Source organism: Aquila chrysaetos, chromosome 4 (assembly GCF_900496995.4).
Source record: "Aquila chrysaetos chrysaetos chromosome 4, bAquChr1.4, whole genome shotgun sequence".
Classification (NCBI taxonomy): domain Eukaryota; kingdom Metazoa; phylum Chordata; class Aves; order Accipitriformes; family Accipitridae; genus Aquila; species Aquila chrysaetos.
The window spans coordinates 67,691,199-67,710,379 of NC_044007.1; the positions used below are offsets into that span (position 1 = coordinate 67,691,199).

Here is a 19,181-nt window from a genome sequence, read left to right on the forward strand (position 1 = left end):
AAACTAATATACTAAATTGTAAGAGACTGAGGGAATGTGTCAAAAAGAGTTCCTATGCATGTTTCATTGGGTAAGAGCAGTAAAAAGAAAAACGTTCATTAGTCCTAGCAGTGCAGCTTGGGTTTGCTTTTAGAAGAATATTGTGCTCCAGTAAGGCCACGATGTGGTAGTCTTTGGAAATCCAGTTACAGAGATACTATCAGTGGAGAAAAGGAACAAAAAAATTAGGAAACAAATGAAGGTAATTAAAAGCAAATACTCTTCAGGGAAAGTGGCAGGTGTGTTTGCTATCTTTGATCAGTTCTTGTGGCTCCCTTTAGAAAGTGTGGAGTGAATTTGCTCAGAGTTAAAACCCCAGCAGACTAGGTTAGGGACAGATGGTACTGAAAACAATTATTTGCTGATGTTCAGAGCTCTGGATTGTACTTTCTTTTGATACATTGTGAATCCAGAGAAAATTCAGGCTGTCACACATACGCCTTCATTTCTCAATTATTAGCCTTTGGCAATGACTTCGGAACCAACAACTTTCAAAAAAGGGCAACCATTTTACCCCATGATATATGCTGTTTCTTTTGTTCTTGTGTTCTTGTAACACTTTGTCTCACCAGGCAAATAACTGACTGAATGTCCACCCAAAAGACTATAAACAAAACAAGTCACCTTTGCATGCTTTATCAGACTGCAGTTTGACACAGGTGATGGAAAAGAAAAATAAACCTTCCTCCTGACCTAAAACTGTCTTCATTTTTCTCACTCCAAAGGCGAAGGCAGAGTAAGAATTCTGCTTTCGTGACCCCTTTTGCTTCTGGGTCTTGCCTCACAGGTAACAGAAAGATTAGTGGTGAAATGATTAGGTCCAGTCAGTCCATGTGAGTGAAGATAGATGCAAGAATAAACGTCAGCCTGTCACACACAGAGGTTTATAACGACAATGATCCTTGCAGTTTGAAAAACAGCTTGCTAGGGAATAGACATGGAGACATTCCAAAGATACTGCACTTTATTGGAGGTTGGCTTTTAACCCAAGGACAAGTGTTTTTTTCCTTAAGTATTTTTTTGTAGTATTGATTTCGCCTTATCCTCTGCTAAGACTATGACTACATTAGCGAGTATTGCATGGGAGTAGGAGTTCATCTGAGGACCCCAGGCCTGCATTTGGTGTTTTACTGGGGAATTTGCTTTGGTCTAACTGTAGTCTGGGCCTGTAGGCTGAACACCCATTAGTGGTTGGAGTATGTTAGACTCCCTGAAGCATGCCTTATGGGTTAGTTTAATTTGGAGCTAAGCCAGTTTGTGTGCCTGGAGTCTACTTTTCAGGGCAGGTTTTTTGCTACAAAAATAAATTCAGGGTATGAACTGAAACACTAACGTAGACGCTTTTGTAAGGTGTCTCTGGTTTACTTACCAGCCCTATCAGATATGGTGGTCACCCAGCTCTAGAGCTTCAGCTATTTTCTATATATTTCACTGCCCCCTTCCTTGTATACAACAGGGAAGTTGTCCTTGAGAGCACTTGAAAAGAGCTTTGGCTTGGACACACCTTGAGCTTGTCTTTCTTATTCAGGCCTCTTATTTAGACCATCTCACAGAATGATGGTCTTCCCATTTCTGCTGACAAAGAGTATAGCAAGTAACCAAGTCAAATTGAAAATAATAACTTTTACTGAAAATCATAGGTAGTTACTACTACAGTAACTTGATCACTGATCATTAAATGGCATGAGTTCAGCAACTGATTTTCTGCTGAATGTCCTATAAAGTATGTGGTGACAAAGGAGTTGGTGACCTGAGGACAGCTAAGGAATGTGCATAGAGGAATCTGAGACAGTAGAGATATGCATTGCAAAATCATGTAGACAAAGCTATTAAGATTATGATTTTAGTTGCTCCTTTCTTAAATCACCTTGGTTTATGTTAGGTGACAGCTGTTTGCATAATGAAAAGGAGATGTTGTAAGTAAGCTTTATGGAATTAGTATATGAATCTCAGAAAGGCTATTTTGGTTAGTGAGTTTTCTTTTGCGTTTTTTTCTGTCAGTCAGTATCCATCTCTTTATGTCATAATAAATACAGCACTGGAAGTAAGTCATCTGATTGCTTGATAAGAATTCTAATACAAAAACAGTCAATCATACCTCAGAGCTGGTATTTAAAACTAATCTTAACAGCAAGACTTCCAAGAAAGGCACTCTGTTACACCTAGTAAATCTTACTGCAAATCAGGATTGATTTGTATACAATAAGGTAGGAAGTATATAATTTTTTTCAGTTTTCATATCTGGTTATGCTTGGTGCCCCAGGCTGAGTGCTGTGAACATATCTAGGATGTATTAACGAATTTCTGCATTATTGGTTCACTCCATTATTCAAAACTTCACAGGTATTTTTGTAGGTATATGAAAAAAATCAGAAGAATGTTTAAATTATGAGAATTCACTAATTAAACAAATTGTATGATTATCAGTACAGTAATATTTTAGAATATTTATTTCGTCTTCTCTTTGTAGATTCATAAATATAAATATTTTGGAAAATAACCCCTTTAACAACATCTTCCATATAATTTTTCCTCAAATGGGAGAAATTATTCATCTAGATGATCCCCAAAAGGAACACATGCTTTGTAGACCAGAAAAAAGTGTATTTCTTAGTTAAAGGATAAAATGCATGGACTATATTCTCTATGATTCCTTTCTTATTAGTGGCGTGCACTAGACTTCTAAGTATTCTGGGAAAAAAAAAAAATCAAACTTTTTTTTGCTTTTTTGGCAAGAGGAAGAATTATCAGTTCCTGTGAATTTTTCAGAAAGCAGAAACTTTCCCTGGATTTTGTATGAAAAAAATCAGAATATTTCATTGTGTGAATTACCCAAAAAGAGTTTATTGTCTCAGCTCTAGCCTCATAGCTGATTTTAGCAGTTTTTTCTCTTTTACAGGAAGAAACACATTAACTCAGTCTGTAAAATGAACTGTCATACTGCAAAGCATTAGCATAATTGGCTGGCACCTATTTCTTGGACATTCTGTCTGACAAACTCATGGGTCCTTGTGATTAAAATATGATGAATAACCTTGCTGATAGCTGTCTCCCAAGGAGAATAGCATATAAAGTTGAAAAAGAGTATTTTATTGGGCTTGGAGTTGAAACTTGAGAATTGGAAATTGTCAAAGCATTGACTCATTTATACTAGCAATTATAACTACTCAACTGTTGTATTATATTCCTCCAGAAACTTGCTATTCAGTGTAATAATAAGATCTTTAGTAATGTTTACTATGTGTATATAATGTATAGTACACATAATAATGTGTACAATGAGATATATGAGTATATCTGGAAAAACACAAAGCAAGATCCAGTGGACTTCTGGCCTTGATGAAATAGCACACATTATACAAATCTTGTGGTTTCTACTTGACTGCAGTAGAATTCCAATGATATTCTGCGCTTTGAAAGAATAGACTTTCTAACTCTACATCTCTTCATCTTTTGTTAGCAAGCTCAAAAGAAGCTCTTAAATTATTTTAGCAAACTGATCCTATAGGTCAGCTCTTTTATAATAAATTAATGGCCATATAGGTATCTGGATTTAGGATCTTAGTTTACTGTTTGAGATCTCTTTTTGGTTCCAGAGTCCCCTTGCAGAATTTCACCTGCAGAGGGAAGGAGTGACTATGGCAAAGATCAGGGTTCAGGCTGCTTCACTGTGAAAGATGATGCATGTGGCTGAGCGGTAGCCAGTACAGAGGGCCATTGGCTTTCTGAAAGCTGAGTCATAGTGGGGAAAAACACTTCAAAGACTTAAAAATCAAGAACTCCGGTATTATGTGAGGTACAGGCACCATGATTTCTGCAGGTGCCACTAAATCCTCTCTCATGCACTGTAGTATACAGTGATCTTTGATATATATGGAATATACAGCGTATGTCTTAAGCATATTGTACATGCAACATATGCTAAAGTGAGACAGGGAATGCTTTTGCTACTGTTGCTGTGACATGTCCTTAAGTAACATAGACAAGTAATTCCATTTTGAAAATGTTCTCTGTTGAGTATGAGTGAAACTGTTATCCTTAAAAATTAAGAAGGCCAAAGGCTTCTACCTACAAAATGGTGCACATAATGGTGCAACAGAATTCTGTGGCATCTGTATTATGCCTGGCAATCTTGCCTCTCTAGTAATGCATCCATGAGCACCTTGTCTAATGAGTGAGTCATGTGCTGTTGGAAGTAGCAGCTTTTATGTATCATTGCGCTTGTTAAGTAGAACTCTATTTGTAGCATTATTTCAATTCAGCAGGGCAAGAAGAGGTGAGAAAGTTCACCTAGCACAATTTGGAAGAAGTTACCATCGAACATACCCTTTTGTATAGCATGTGGGTTTTGGTTTTTGTTTTTTTAAGATCTAAGAGCCTGCAGCCTAACAAGGACAGAAGGAACTGCTGTGTCCCTTCAAAAAGAGGGAACTTTCCCTCCTTAGAATTATAGAGGAGCTCCTTTTGGTAAAAGCTAATGAGACACAGTGTGCTAAATCTTACAGTTGACACAGGACTTGAATGGCCATCTGTTACATAAAAGTTTATTTTCTTGGGAATTATGTGATGCAATTGAAAAAACATCCTTTTGCTTTCAAAAATTATTGCATGGGAAACGGGAGATTAAATTTTATAATCATTGCACTATTCTTTTTTAGGTGAAAGCCCAGCTTCAAAAGATGGGAGCTATTCAACCCATAAACATATTTCTCCATCAAGAAATTGACCGCATGCAACATGTTATATCAAGAGTTCGAACTACACTGACTGATCTCAAATTGGCTATCGATGGTAAGTTACAATATTAAAAATCATACTAATTAAGATGCAATATTTATTACTAATGGTTGCTTATACTATATAACTAAATAAATATTTCCCCTCCTTCCCTCCCTTTCTACCTCTTTCTCTTTTGTTCTCTCCCTCCCCCAGTTTTTATTTTTCTCTCTCTTTATCATACAACCACTAATTCTAGCCCCTAAAGCCTCCCGACTGCATCTCTAAAGACACTCCACCTTAATTTATTCTGTATGAATGTGCTCCAGTATTGCAGTTCACATACCACAGCACTACTACACTTCTGTGATTCTCTCTAGGATCCCTACAGAGCTCAGAGGAGTTGAATTGCGTGATTAGGTCCACAGGTCATGTGCCAGAGTAATTTATGAAATTAAGCTGAGACATAATGATACAGAACAAGGTAGAAGTGTTGCTGCTAAGTAATTGAGAGACAGGGTGCTCAGGAGGCCAGGTGGTAAAGACTCTAATTTAAGGTGAGATTTGCAATGTTCGTGAAACTGGTTATACCAAATAGGATTTCTCTAAATGGAAGCTGAAGTGAGTGGGAGTGCCAGTCAAAAGAGAGTGATAGGGTTCTTCTTTTAGCCATCACAGGAGGTAGGCAACAGCACTCTGTATCTCTCAGAGACAGGAGTATTTCGCTGAAAGTGAGCAATGGTGAATGTAGTTAAAATAAATCAAGAGTACAGGCGACTAGAAACAGATGGAAAATTTGATCAGAAAAGGAGTGAGGAAAAAGAAGGCATGATGATGTTACCATCTGCTTTTTGTTTTCACTTCCCATTTTGCTCATCTGCAAGAGTTGAAATATCCAGGAAGGAAAGTATACTGTTGCTCAGCCAAGCTTCTTGAATTAATAATAAATGAAAATGAAGCCGGAACAGTTAAGGTTCCTGGTTAAGATCTCACTCAAGTCTGCTGTTCTCCAGTAGAGAGGCAGAAAATATCTGAGGCAGCAAACTGTCCCCACAGGGTCAGAGTGCCTCAAAACTAGTCCCTTTTGATATAGGTGATGGCAGTACTGTGATCTGTCTTACCGGCGTTTTCTAGTCTTTTGACAATAAGTCTTTCATGAAGGGAGATTTTTTTAATTTGTATTTTTTTTACATAAGAATCGAAAGGGATTTTTTTCCTATCATTTGTATGATACACCAAGGCAACAATGCATGCTTCAGAAACATCATGCCTATAATCTGAATCTGGGAAAGAGGTCCATAAATGTGCCCAAGGCTAATTAGCTTCCATATCCTGTAATAACCTATGCAAAGGTCAAGCTGGAAGAAACAATTGTCCTCTGTTTCAATACTGAGCTGAAAGTTCCCTTTTATATGTGCATAGAGTCCCTTCTCAAGTAAATTAAAATAATGCTTTCCATCCAAGAAAGTATTAATCTTTCCTTGATTGTGACAGATATATTTGAATTCTCAAAATATACAATATTCCACAGAGGGGTGGATGAGTAACATAATTTATTTGCACTTAGTATTCAGTTCCGCAGTGGGCACAGTCCTCTACCAGGTGTTTAATCAAGTTAATGCTGTAACTTTTGTGCAATCCTCTAAAACATTATAATTTTCTTAGGGACAGGCAAGTTAAATATAGTGAAAAATTGCTCTGAAAACAAAATTGGATGTATAGTTAATAATAACAACGATTAATGGCTTCCGGCAGATTCATGACACATCAAGTGCATGTGGTAGACCATTAATTAGGGGATGGAAAGAACATTTAGACACTCTCTCTTGCCTCAGAAAAGGGGAAACCCCCAAACTCTCTCATACTAGATTCTCCCCCAAAACTAGTCAACTGCACTCTTAGATCATCTGAGGTGCTCCTTTTTCTTTACAGTGATGTAAAGTGATCTGCCTGCTCAAACTGGTCATGTCAATTTTGACATCTGCCCTGGTCATGCATCTGGCTCTGGCTTCATGAATCTGTTAAGGCCTCAGCACCTGCTTATAGCAGATCTAAATTTTCAAACAAAATTTGAAAAAGAAAATAGCGCATCTTCATGTTGTGTCATGTAGCTTTGTGAAAGGAGGTCTGAGTATTTGATTCTGCAGGTTGGATGTGAATAGATGGACCTTGTCATTTTGCTGTTGCTCACTGAGTTGCACTTGAGGTGATACAAAGCCCTCCTCGGTGAGAGCCCACGTGCAGCTGAACATGAGGGATGTTGAGGGAATTAGCAGAGCCAGCTTTGTCCCTCTACCCAGAGGGCAGATTAAGCAGTGTTCAGCTTTTAGGAGGGGTGAGGATGCTCAGCATGTGTCCAATATGTTTATTGCCAGCCATGCCCCACAGGCCTGCATCTCCACCAATAAACTTTGCTGCCCAGAGGGAAACTCTTTTTGGATCAAATTGTAATAATTAGATTGTAGCTGCACTTTGTACTCTCAGTTATGTCCCAACCATTAGTTCTGTTTTAATTACTTATTGATTGCCCAGCATTTATTTCACAGTTGGTATAATACAGAGCTTCACATAAATCAGAAAACAGCAATGATGATTGTCCTCTCTAGTGAACTAAATAGAGGCTATGTTCCAAATAGAGAAATCTTTTTAGAGACAAAGAGCAGTAAGACATGGGGCTTGAACCAAAACTCCAGATCCTAATGGGTTATGAACATCAGATCTTGAGCTCCTGGCAGAAAGTGACCATATTCTTTGTAGGGCAGTGTATGAGCTACAGAGTTCCTGTGTACGTGCCTTATCTTCCTCCTGTGGAAGTATAGAGGCCTTTGGCACAGAATACTAATACCATAGCTCCTTGTTGAAGAGAGGGCACTTCAAACCCCCTCTCCCACTAATGAAGATAGTGTCGTTAAATGCAGTAAAATCTAATGACCCATTCAGTTATTCCTAGTCTCTTAGAGTTTGTTTGAGTAGAGGGGAACTGAATGTGGCCTATCTGTGAGATTGGGGGGGTTCTCCTTGTTTCTCCATGCACTGAAGTAGAAGTGGTAAGTGTTTTGATGAGTCTTCTATCGGTGAAGAACGTGAGAAGAGACATTCTCAGGGAGTTATCCCTGGTCCCCCTTGAGTGGCTTCCATGAATCTCAGCAGTGGAGCATGCTTGTAGTAGCACTGAAAGTGGATATTGAATCCTTGGCAATGGAAATAAGCACAGCTTTTAATTTGGTTTTATTTCCTGATTTTTTTAACCTACTTAACATTCTGTTTAAGGGCTTGTCATGAAAGAAGCAAATGCTTAACTCATATATTTATGAGTATCTCTAGATTCTACTTTGGTCATAAAACTGCATCTGCTCGGCATTTGGTTTTGGTATCTTACAGCTTTGTGTTTTCAAACTAATCCTTTGGAACTGCCTACTTCGTGAACGAGTGAAGGCCATACAGGAAACCTTGGATTTGTTATCCTTTCATGTCATACATGTGCCACATGATCACAGAATTCCCACTGCTATTTGTGCTGTACTTGCAGAGTTAGGAGAGAGAAGTCCTTTTCCTGTTAGCATATTTCCTGAGAATACAGCAATCCCTCTAAAAGCTTTTACATGACTTGCAATGTGTAAAGATTTGTTTCCACAGGGCCAGAGGTTTTGTTCCTTACATTTTTCTTAGTACTTGCAAGACAAGTACCTACAGGAGCCATAAGACATAAGACCAACACAGGAGGCAAAAGAAGTGGAATCAATACAAATAATCTACTTCAGAAGTTATCATGGCATTTGTCATGGAGAAGCTCTTCCAGGCTTACGCAAACTTTCCACTGCAACTGCAATATGGCACCCCTCATGTTACAAAGCTAGCATATTTTCGTGCACGTAATGCACACCATACATAACCTACGTGCCAGGACTTGGAAAAAAAATATCAGATTTCTCTTATCCTACACTGAAAGAGAGGGCAATCAGAGCTTTTGGAATAACAGGATCATAAACAAGGGTATTACTAAGGGGAGATAGGACTTTCCTATTTGCCCTCTTTTTACCCACACAGAGGTATACCATGTGCATGTTCTATAATACACTAGCATGTTTCAGGTATATGCCAGGTTGAGAAGTATGAGAAAATACAGGTAAGGCTATTGAGACAGAAGGTATTGGAGAGTGAAAAATTATGCATTTTTGTATGTGTTTCTAATATTTTTGGAACTTTATCATTCAGACAAAACTGAATAATAACTGTTAATAAAGAAGGCCTTGAGGAATACTGGTGTATTTCACTAGTTTCTGTACATCTCAGTCACTGATTTGCTACCTTATTAAAAACTATTTCATTACCTTCTTTTAGCTCCTCACCATCCTTATACTGCATTCCTAACTAGTGTGTTGGCCTTAGGCTTTTCCCTATTGTCATTCATATAAGAATATGTTGAAACAGCCAGAACTTCATGTAAACATGAGGTAGCATATAGTTCTACATACATAATAGGAATCACTTAGAATTCCTGTATCATCTACACAAACTCATGTGTTAAGCCCCTGAAAGAATGAGGTAAAGATTCACTATTTTTTTCCACCTCAGAATACCATGATCTTGATGGTAGTGTTTGCATCATGTTGCTGCAAGGGATTTCTTTTCATTGCATGTGGCACCTTACAAGAGGGATATAAATGAACTCCAAAAGAGGTAGCTGATAATTTATTCTAATCTATGTGGCGAAAAACTGAATCTCAGGAAACTAGTCTTGCCAGAGTGCACAGGAAAGGTAATTTCCCACAAAGGGAAGGAGTATGGACTCATTCCCACTGGCTGGCTAAGTTCTGTTTTGACTCATAATGCTTTAAGACTGCTAACACTAACACAATTTTAGTTTGGCCTGCTGACCGTGGTAATAGACTTTTGGGCTGAAAGATCTTGGGCTCTTTCCTTACTAATTCTTACAGTGTGTGTGTGTGTGTAAGGCTTGTAGCAATCATCTGTGTATTCCACTTTTGGATGAGGATTTTATTTGAAGATGATTAAGAGCACTCAGTGAGGACATTAATGGAATGTAACAATGGGGAATTCATTTGAGGAATGGAGGGGATGAGTCTAGTATGTCTTGTGGCATAGTTACTCTTGGCTCAGCAGCACTCATCCATTATTTACTTCTCATCCTGATAAGAATGCCAGAATGCCTCCTGTTATCTTTTACAAAGGTGTGGCATGTTATTTCTGGACTTCTTAATAGGTGTTATATATGCTTGCCATGAGGCTGGCCAGGACAACTGTTTAGAAACACACAACGCACATTTAGGACAAACTGCAGAAAATAGTTTGCCTGCTTGTTTACTCTAGTTCAGGGTAGTGATTTGTAGTACTTTTGGGGAGGTGTAGATGCATTTTCATCTTCAAATTATTGCTTTAAAATTTTTATTTTCAGTCCTTTGGTGGGTGCAGTCAAGTGCATTTAGTACTGGAGCTGGTATGTTTTCCAAACAATTTGCAAGGTTACTTTCAGTTTGCCTTCTTACTGACTGAAGGAATTAGCTATTGCAGAGAATCTAGGATTTGTGTGCTCTTCTATGTGAAAAATCACATGCTACTCAAGTTTCTCAGTGCCTTTCATCTCTCCTGACTTGCAGAATTAAATCAGAAGATTCTGCACCAGAAGAGAATGGTGGGAAGGAAACAGAAAACAGAACAGGGGCAAAGGTTAGGTGCAGCTGGAGAGAATACCACAGTCTACAAGTAAAAAATGGAGAGGGTGTTGTGCATTGCAGGGCTTGGCTACCTGATTTACTCTTTCTGTTCTGGAGACCAGGAGCAAAAGGAGGTGATAAATTGTTGAGGGCCTTGGGATTATAACAGCATGGTGGAGTTAAATGAGCTTCTGAGAGCTTCCTGGGAGTCACCTCCAAATGCTGAAGTGCCCAAGTGCTGCAAGTGAAGAAAGAGGGAAATACCCAAAGAACTGCCTGAAGCAAAGAAGTTGACTTCTTTCAGCACAGCAATGGTGGCCACTGAACTAGCAGAAACATACTAAAGCTTGCAAAAAAAAAAAAAAAAGATTAAGTTTTAGGTATGGGGAAACATACATTAGCTTTTATTGTTTTTATCTAGTACTCTGCATACCTTGTACCTTTGGGCAGAATAATAAATAATGCTTTCTTTGGGGAAAGCACAAGCAAGTTAGCTGTTGCCATAAGGCAGAAAGGAAGGAAAGCTTACAAAGTTACAGGCAAATCAGGATTTTCTCTTCAACATGTTCAACAAAGAAGAGGGAGTTGCAGCTTGATGGTGGAGACAAGTGACTGGTCCAATAACAAACCTGGCTGCTTGGGAGGTAAACCTGAGTGGGGATTAAAGGCTGAAAAGATCAACTTCTATAGTTGCAACAGTGACAGTCAAGAATAGATTGATGCTTTCACTGAGATTTTTCCTCTGTGTACTGTTAAGGCTAGCTTAAGAGACTCATTGTGTAGCAAGTATTGTCCTCAAGGGATAGTCTCCAGTCCTATTATAATGATGTTAGCTATTGGCAAACTGTACTTGATGGAGAAACTAGCTTCTTCTCATCTCATTTATATCCTACATAATTATTCTGGTTATTCTTGATTCACATCTGTGCCTGTGGGAAGAGAATCAGTCAGTGGATTCAGGCTTTTTTTAGTTCACACTGGAGTTTAAGATCCTTCCTTTGTTCCTAACTTTATCCACTCACTTAAATAAGATATGCGTGTTTTCTAGTCCAGACACAGGCTTTCCCAAATGTGAAATTCAAAATGTAGATCCAAATTTTACAAATTCCACAGTTTTCAGATTCAGCTTATTGTAGGTATGGTAGTGAAAAGGGGCAACTCAATGAAATAATACAAGGTCCTGATGTAGTCCATTCAAAGCATTATGTTTATTGAATGAATCACCCTAAAACCAGATCAGTTTAAAAGAACAGACTATTTACTTTAATTAACATTAAAATCTAGTTCTCCTCAGAACTGAGTAGCTTTATTTGGCTTATTCACTACACAGCAATTGGATAGATTTAGATGTGGTTTAGAAGTGAGACGGTATAAATTTAGGGCAATGAAAAAGGGGAATCCTAATTTCCAAACTGTATGTACTGTGCAAACAGTATAGTTACAGTACATACAATTTTTGAAGCATGGAAATACCCTAATGTCTTTAGCTGGCCTGACCTTTCATCAGTCGTTTTCAGATGGGCTTTATTCCATTCAAGAAAGGGAGTATCATGAAGTAAACCCCAAAATAACCAAGTTATAAACAGCTGGCCTGTCTGATTCATAGAACTTTCAAGCCTGTCATGTTAAGTTCATAGGACATTCAGTCTCTTCATATGGTAACTAGTGCTCTGAGCTTCTCAGAATTAAAATATGAGAAGCCTATGGTGTTGTGCTACTCATTCAATTAATCAAATACAGTTTTTCAAACACCTGTATCACCTTTCTCCAGAAAGATGCCATTATTTTTCTCATGTGTTACTAATTTTATTTCTGACAATTACTTTATTTTTTAAATTATTTTTATCAGAGTATTTTTGCTGCAGGAATGCATCCCAACACCCACAGATGTCATTTAGTGCTGAAATTCAAGCACGGTATGCCTACTGCCAGAGATGACACCCACTCACTAGGAATATTTATGCAGCTATATGGGCCAGGCCAGAACTGTGAACATACCTCATCCTCAAGAACACTCTGGCTTAGTGTTCTCAGCAGCTGCTCTGAGTCATAATGGGCAGACATCCTAAGAGATTTCACCATGCTTCGGGGCAGAGACTGGTTGTAATCTCCCTATTGAAAAGCTCCAGCCCGCCCACAAAAATAGGGAAGAAAATGTGTCTTTCTCACAACCCTTGTTGCAGGAGAAAGTTGGCTGCATCAGCGTGAAAACAAGGAAGAACCAGAGATGAAAGAGTTCTTTCTTTCTTAGTTCAGATGGTAATGATCCCCAGGGCTCTTCACTTGTTTTCTGCCCTCACTATGGTTGCTCCAAAGTTGAAACCAACATGTGCTGCATGATTTTTTCCAATTTTTCTGCCTCCACAGTGTGAATAGAGTGTATGGTCTAATATTACATTTTTCTAGGCAAAGGGGAGATGACACAGAGTGGCTTCTCTCTTAAATGTTGGTGCTCTTGGTTATATGTTAGAGAAGATTTGTACCCAAAGAGAAAGTTTATTAACTCTGTTATAAAAGACTCTTAGCTAGCCCAAAACATGATTCTGAACCTGACTACGAAGCCATTACAGAGAATGCAGGTGTATTGGGTTTGCATGGCAAGGTTTTGGTAGCAGGGGGGGCTACAGGGGTGGCTTCTGTGAGAAGCTGCTAGAAGCTTCCCCTATGTCCAACAAAGCCAATGCCAGCCGGTTCCAAGACGGACCCGCCGCTGGCCAAGGCCGAGCCCATCAGTGACAGTGGTAGCACCTCTGGAATAACGTATTTAAGAAGGGGGAAAAGTTGCTGCTCAGCAGCAACTGTAGCCAGAGTGATGAGTGAGAACATGTGAGAGAAAGAACCCTGCAGACCCCCAGGTCAGTGAAGAAGGAGGAGGAGGAGATGCTCCAGGTGCCAGAGCAGAGATTCCCCTGCAGCCCGTGGGGAAGACCATGGTGAGGCAGGCTGTCCCCCTGCAGCCCAGGGAGGTCCACGGTGGAGCAGATCTCCACCTGCAGCCCGGGGAGGACCCCACGCCGGAGCAGGAGGGTTCCTGAAGGAGGCTGTGACCCCATGGGAAGCCCACGCTGGAGCAGGCTGCTGGCAGGACCTGTGGCCCCGTGGAGAGAGGAGCCCATGCTGGAGCAGGTTTGCTGGCAGGACTTGTGACCCCGCGGGGGACCCACGCTGGAGCAGTCTGTGCCTGAAGGACTGCAGCCCATGGAAGGGACCCACACTGGAGCAGTTCGTGAAGAACTGCAGCCTGTGGGAAGGACCCATGTTGGAGAAGTTCATGGAGAACTGTCTCCCGTGGGAGGGACCCCCCGCTGGAGCAGGGGAGGAGTGAGGAGTCCTCCCCCTGAGGAGGAAGGAGCGGCAGAGACAGTGTGTGAGGAACCGACCCAAACCCCCATTCCCTGTCCCCCTGCGCTGCTGGGGGGGAGGAGGGAGAGAAAACCGGGAGTGGAGTTGAGGCAGGAAGGAGGGAGGGGTGGGGGGAAGGTGTTTTAAGGTTTGTTTTTTATTTCTCATTAACATACTCTGATTTGATTGGTAATAAATTAAATTAATTTTTCCCCAAGTCGAGTCTGTTTTGCCCATGATGGTAATTGGTTGGGTGATCTCTCCCTGTCCTTACCTCAACCCACGCGCCTTTCATTACATTTTCTCTCCCCTGTCCAGCTGCGGAGGGGGAGTGATAGAGGGGCTTCGGTGGGCAACTGGCATCCAGACAAGGTCAAACCACCACAGCAGGATAGGCACTATTTTTTAATATTTACAGTTTTGTAAATGTTCATGGTTATCTCATAGCATTTGTTGCACAAAAAGAGGTGTGTATAAGTGAGAGCAGGTCATTGTCTGCTAGAAGAAAATGGAGCCTATTTGCCATTGATATATAGTAGAAAGTACCAACTTTGCACACACTGTTATACAACTGTTCAGGGTAGCCACTGCATTCTTCTAAATTAAAAGCTGGTGTTTGGCTTCTGGATGTTTTTCTCCTTCCCCTGAACTGGGGACCTGCCAACCTCGATGGAAGGAAGGGATTTGAAATGCTTACTATTACTGGCCACGTTTCCATACAGATACGTTTGGATGGGCCACTGCAGCTTTTGTTTGCAGTCACCAAGACCTCTTCTCTTTCCTTTATATATTCTGTGGTGGAAGCCACCTAATTCTCTTTGGTATGTCATGTAATCCTTGTGGCAATTAAGCAGTCGTGAGGATGATGATGCATTGAACAATGGTATTACACGAACATTTAATTGGAATGGGGGCTAACAGACCAGTTTCTATAATTTAAAATATTTTAGCTGGAATAGAAAAGACATCCTGAGGCATGGCCATGTGCCAGCTCTTAGTACTATTGAGAGTACAAGCTGATAAGATGTAGGAACTTCTGGCACATGGAATGGTGAGTGTCACTGAAAAATCATTGTCTTAGTAAATGGCAATATTTTAATGGAGGCAATAGTACTATGCATGGAATATGCGAGCACGCACTGCCACTGCCAGAAAAATATATAAAAAATCTTGCCTTTAGGTTTATTCTACGTACTGCTTTCCCACTGGGAATCTTGATAATGGAAATGTACGAAGTTATCATTAATAACAGTGAATTTCATGAATATAATCACTGTCAGTACATGCTTAGGATATGGATGAGTTACACAGTACATCTCTATCATTGATCATGTATGTGGGATCCATTAAAATATATAAACAAAATTGAAATGATTAATCACATTCCAAACACAGTGTGAATATAATGAATATAAATACTATGTGTCAGGGAGAAGGAGTTGTTTGAAAAAAAAATCTTTATTTCTGATCAAAATAACCAAAGAAATATCATTTATCTTGTCACCTTTAACTTTGAATCAAGTCTTGTAAGTTTGAGCAAATTAACTGCAAACTGATAAGACTTTAGTGCAACAGGTGTGCAATTAAGGCACAATAAAAGAAGGTTTATTAGCCTCAGAATGTCATTTGAAAGTTTTAATTGCCTTTACAAGCTAGGGGAAAGTTCATTCTGAATGTTTTACTTATCTTCCAGGAACTATAATTATGTCAGAAGAATTGCAAGATGCTTTAGATAATATGTATGATGCTAGAATTCCAAAACTATGGTTTAGGATTTCCTGGGAGTCGGCTACTTTAGGATTTTGGTTTACTGAGCTTCTTGAAAGAAACCAGCAGTTCAGCAGTTGGCTGCAGGATGGCCGACCAAATCAGTTCTGGATGACAGGATTCTTTAATCCACAGGTAAGACTGCCAGATTGATCTTTCTAACCCCTATGTAACAGTTGAATTAGACCTTGAGAGAACTTCAAGCTGACTCAATTGTGACTATACAAAGTGTAATCTAAATTCAATTTTTAGCATAAATGTAGGATAAATTAACTTTAACATCTATTGAAGAAATTTTTGCTAGACCAAAAGAACGTTACTGAAATAATGGAATGCATCTTCTGGTTGCTTTAACGGTAGTGTGGAAATTGGGTAAATACATCTCTTCACATTTCAATATTATCCTCCTTTTTTCCCCTCCTCTGTTACAGTAATCTGTTTTTCTTTCATTGTATGAAAATCCCTTTGAGTACAAAGCAAGGTAAGTTTCAAAACTTTGACATAGGAAGAAGAGATTTGGACTTGGCTCTCAATCCTTGCAAATCAGTTCCTTGAAATAGAAGGTTTGTTATTTATACCACCCCAGAAGTGTGCCAGACTTGTTCTGCAGAGACATATAAAAAAATACAGCCTCTCGCCTGCACCATCTAAAATAAAAACTTGGCACAAAATGAAACACAAAAAAGGGAACAGCTGAGAACAGAGTTAAAAGAAGTAAAGTATACATACCTAGATGATGTGTAGTTTCTTTGCACAGCTATCCACATTCATTAAAGCTTTTTATGATTCACAGATGTTTGTGGGAAGTAGGAGTTGTGGAAGTGAGTCATTGTGAGAGTATCCAGCCAACAGGTTTCTGTGAAGCCTTAGCAAAAAGCTATTTTAAAGATCTATTTTAATCTCAGTACTTGTTAGCAATGCAAAAGCTAGCTGAAACAGCTGCCTAGAATAGAGAAAGCAACAGTGGCAAATATTCTCTAGGACTACTGCTGGGAAATATCCATCTATCATCTATGCTGTCTGTGTCAGCTGTCTGCTGCTACCACTTTATAGCATGGAAGCGTGCTCACAGAATCCCTGAGCAAAGGGTTCCCTAGCAAAGGTGTGAGGGAGAGGAGTAGGAGTTTTAATAAAATGATTATGCTTCCATACTTGGTTTGTTAGCAACACATTGACAGTGGCACTCTAAAATATTCCTAAGGAACTTTTGCAATGATCAGGCTGGATGAAACCCTAATAGGCTTTCGGTTTTGTTGGTGTTTGCTTTTGCACTACAGATGAGCAACAGCTGATACAGATTTTGCACTGGTCATTTTAGCTGGCTTTTTTGTGCTTTTGGGTTATTTCAGTTCTGAAATTTTGCCAGCCCAAATTGGGCATCCTACATTTTTTTGGATCCATACATCTGGATTTCTCAAAAAAGCTGCCAAATAATCAGAGTAAAATGTCCCCAAACAAGTTGTGATTTAATAGACCATAGTAAGTGAGAAAGCCTCCAGAAATACAAAAAATTAAACTCTTCATAACACATAGTTCTAAAAGTCCCTAAATACATAGTGTGCAGAGAAAAAAAATCTGATAATGAGTTGTGCTTGCCTGATCTAAAAATTTATTTGTGCTGACAATCATAAGCTTAAGAATGAGATGGTTATTGTTATAGTCTCCATTTTCTGTAACCCAGGTTGTGGGATTGGCTCATTCTACAAGAAATTCACCTGAGCAAAGACTCCTTTTCTATTTAATTAACTATTATTTTGTTAATAGTCATATTGCTGTGTTTAAAATCAGTATTTCATACGTTAAGAAAACTCATTTTCATCTTCTCAAGCAAGTTGAGGTGATGAAGTATTAATGCTGCAGTTCTAATGGCTTGTTTGTAATACCTGAGAAATTGTCAGAAAAATCCTTTCATTTGTGAGATGAAATGCAGCTCCTAAGTAATTTGTAATTTGCATACTTGCATGGATCTCACTGTTTGCTTTATGGTCAATGGATAAATGCCATGGATAAAACAAGACAATAAAGTAGATTTATAGCACTGGGAGAATGAGGCATTCTGGCAATAAAAAATAATACAGGACCTGACTCTGCCTTCTCTTGGACTGTTTATACACTAGGATAAATTCAGCAATTTCACAGAAGTTAATCTTTATTTGTAGTGATACAAATGAGAGCAGGCTCAGGCTTCTGTGTAAAAGAAACCCGATTCCCTGTGTGTGTCTGCATTGGGCCAAGATAACTGTGGTAAAGAAAACAAGAAGTAACATGAATTTTCTTCCCTCCTGGAAGTTAATCTGATGTTACTGGATTTTTTCCTCACAAAACTTGACACTATGCATATGTCATTTCTGCCTCCCAATTTCCATATTGTGGCTGATACTGTTTTATTGTTTCCTTGTTTGCATCTCTGTATCCAGTTGCTGTCACTTGTCCTATTTATGGATTTTAAGTCCTGTGAGGCAGAACTGTCTTTCTGATTGTATAGTACTTAGTATAATGAACCCTCAGCCTGTTTCTAAGACCCTTAGATGCCAAAGCAATGTGAATACCAGTAAGAACATGAAGTACAATGCCTCCATTCCTCAGTGCCCACTTAATTCTAGTAAACCTGCCATAATTTGCTCGCTGGAGAAATTGCAAAATAAGTGACAAACAAGGAACTTCCTAAGCAAGGTAAAGGAGAGAATATGATTGTGAAAGCAGTAGACTTAACTGACTTCCATATTTCTTGTCATAGCTTCCGTGGACGCCTGCTTCTCCCTCACTAGAAGGTTCAGAGTTAGTTTGCATGGGTTCTTAGAAGGCAAAGGGAAAAGCTTTAGGAGACTTCAGTGAGCAGGCCAGGGAGAAGTTCAGGAAAAAGCAGGTGAAGAAAGAAGAATTAATCTTCCCATTTCTGAAATCTCAGCATGCTCTGCCCGCCCCCCCCCCCCAATCCCCCAACTTCCCCCAACAACCAAATACCTGCATAAACAAACAAACAAACAAAACAAGGCAAAGATTACCAGAAATCAGAACAAATGTCATGGCAAGTGGTCCATTATGTCCCTGACAGAGGGTTTGGCGGGGAGGCAAGCCCTCAGCCATACAGTGGCACCTCAAGCCACTTGATTCTTTCTTGCTGTTTATTGTGCTATTCACCTGCTCTGCGATACCCAGCTGGGCCTCCAACTCACAGCTGTAGTCTTTAAACACTGTCTAGGATTCATTCAAATAAGCAGATAAGTGTTACAAGTCCCACTGCAGACAGCATATAGGTCCTGCCGTCTCTGTAAGAATAGTCTGCAGTCTAAATCTTATCCCTGAAGACAACTCACAGCTCCGAGCTCACTTTATTCTAGTGTTTCCACAGTGCCTTTGAACTGATTCCCTTAATACAGTCGTTGCTCTGTGCTGTCCTCTTCAGGCTCTTCTTTCTTTAATATTTCAGTTTATCTGGGATCCAGTAGCCCTCTGGGGCCTTCTGGCAGTGAACACTTCATGTATTTTAAACTATTGGTACTAGCATGTTTCTACAAATTAAAATTCCACAAATTAACTACAAGGATTTTGCTTTCATTTAATGGCATCTCTGATAGAAGAACTTGGCCTTTAATCCTGTCTCCCTTAGCTATATGCTAGAGTTCTCAACTACTTCAAACG

General features: G+C 39.5%; 1 protein-coding gene across 1 annotated transcript in view; it reads left to right on the forward strand.

Moving 5' to 3' along the window:
- Window positions 1-19,181, forward strand: part of LOC115340302 (dynein heavy chain 5, axonemal-like) — a 170,749-nt gene that overhangs the window by 147,621 nt on the left and 3,947 nt on the right. Inside the window, exons 74-75 of the mRNA XM_041123013.1 lie at window positions 4,698-4,830; window positions 15,466-15,674. Coding sequence (XP_040978947.1) covers window positions 4,698-4,830; window positions 15,466-15,674 — 342 coding nt within the window. The remainder of the gene's footprint in view (window positions 1-4,697; window positions 4,831-15,465; window positions 15,675-19,181) is intronic.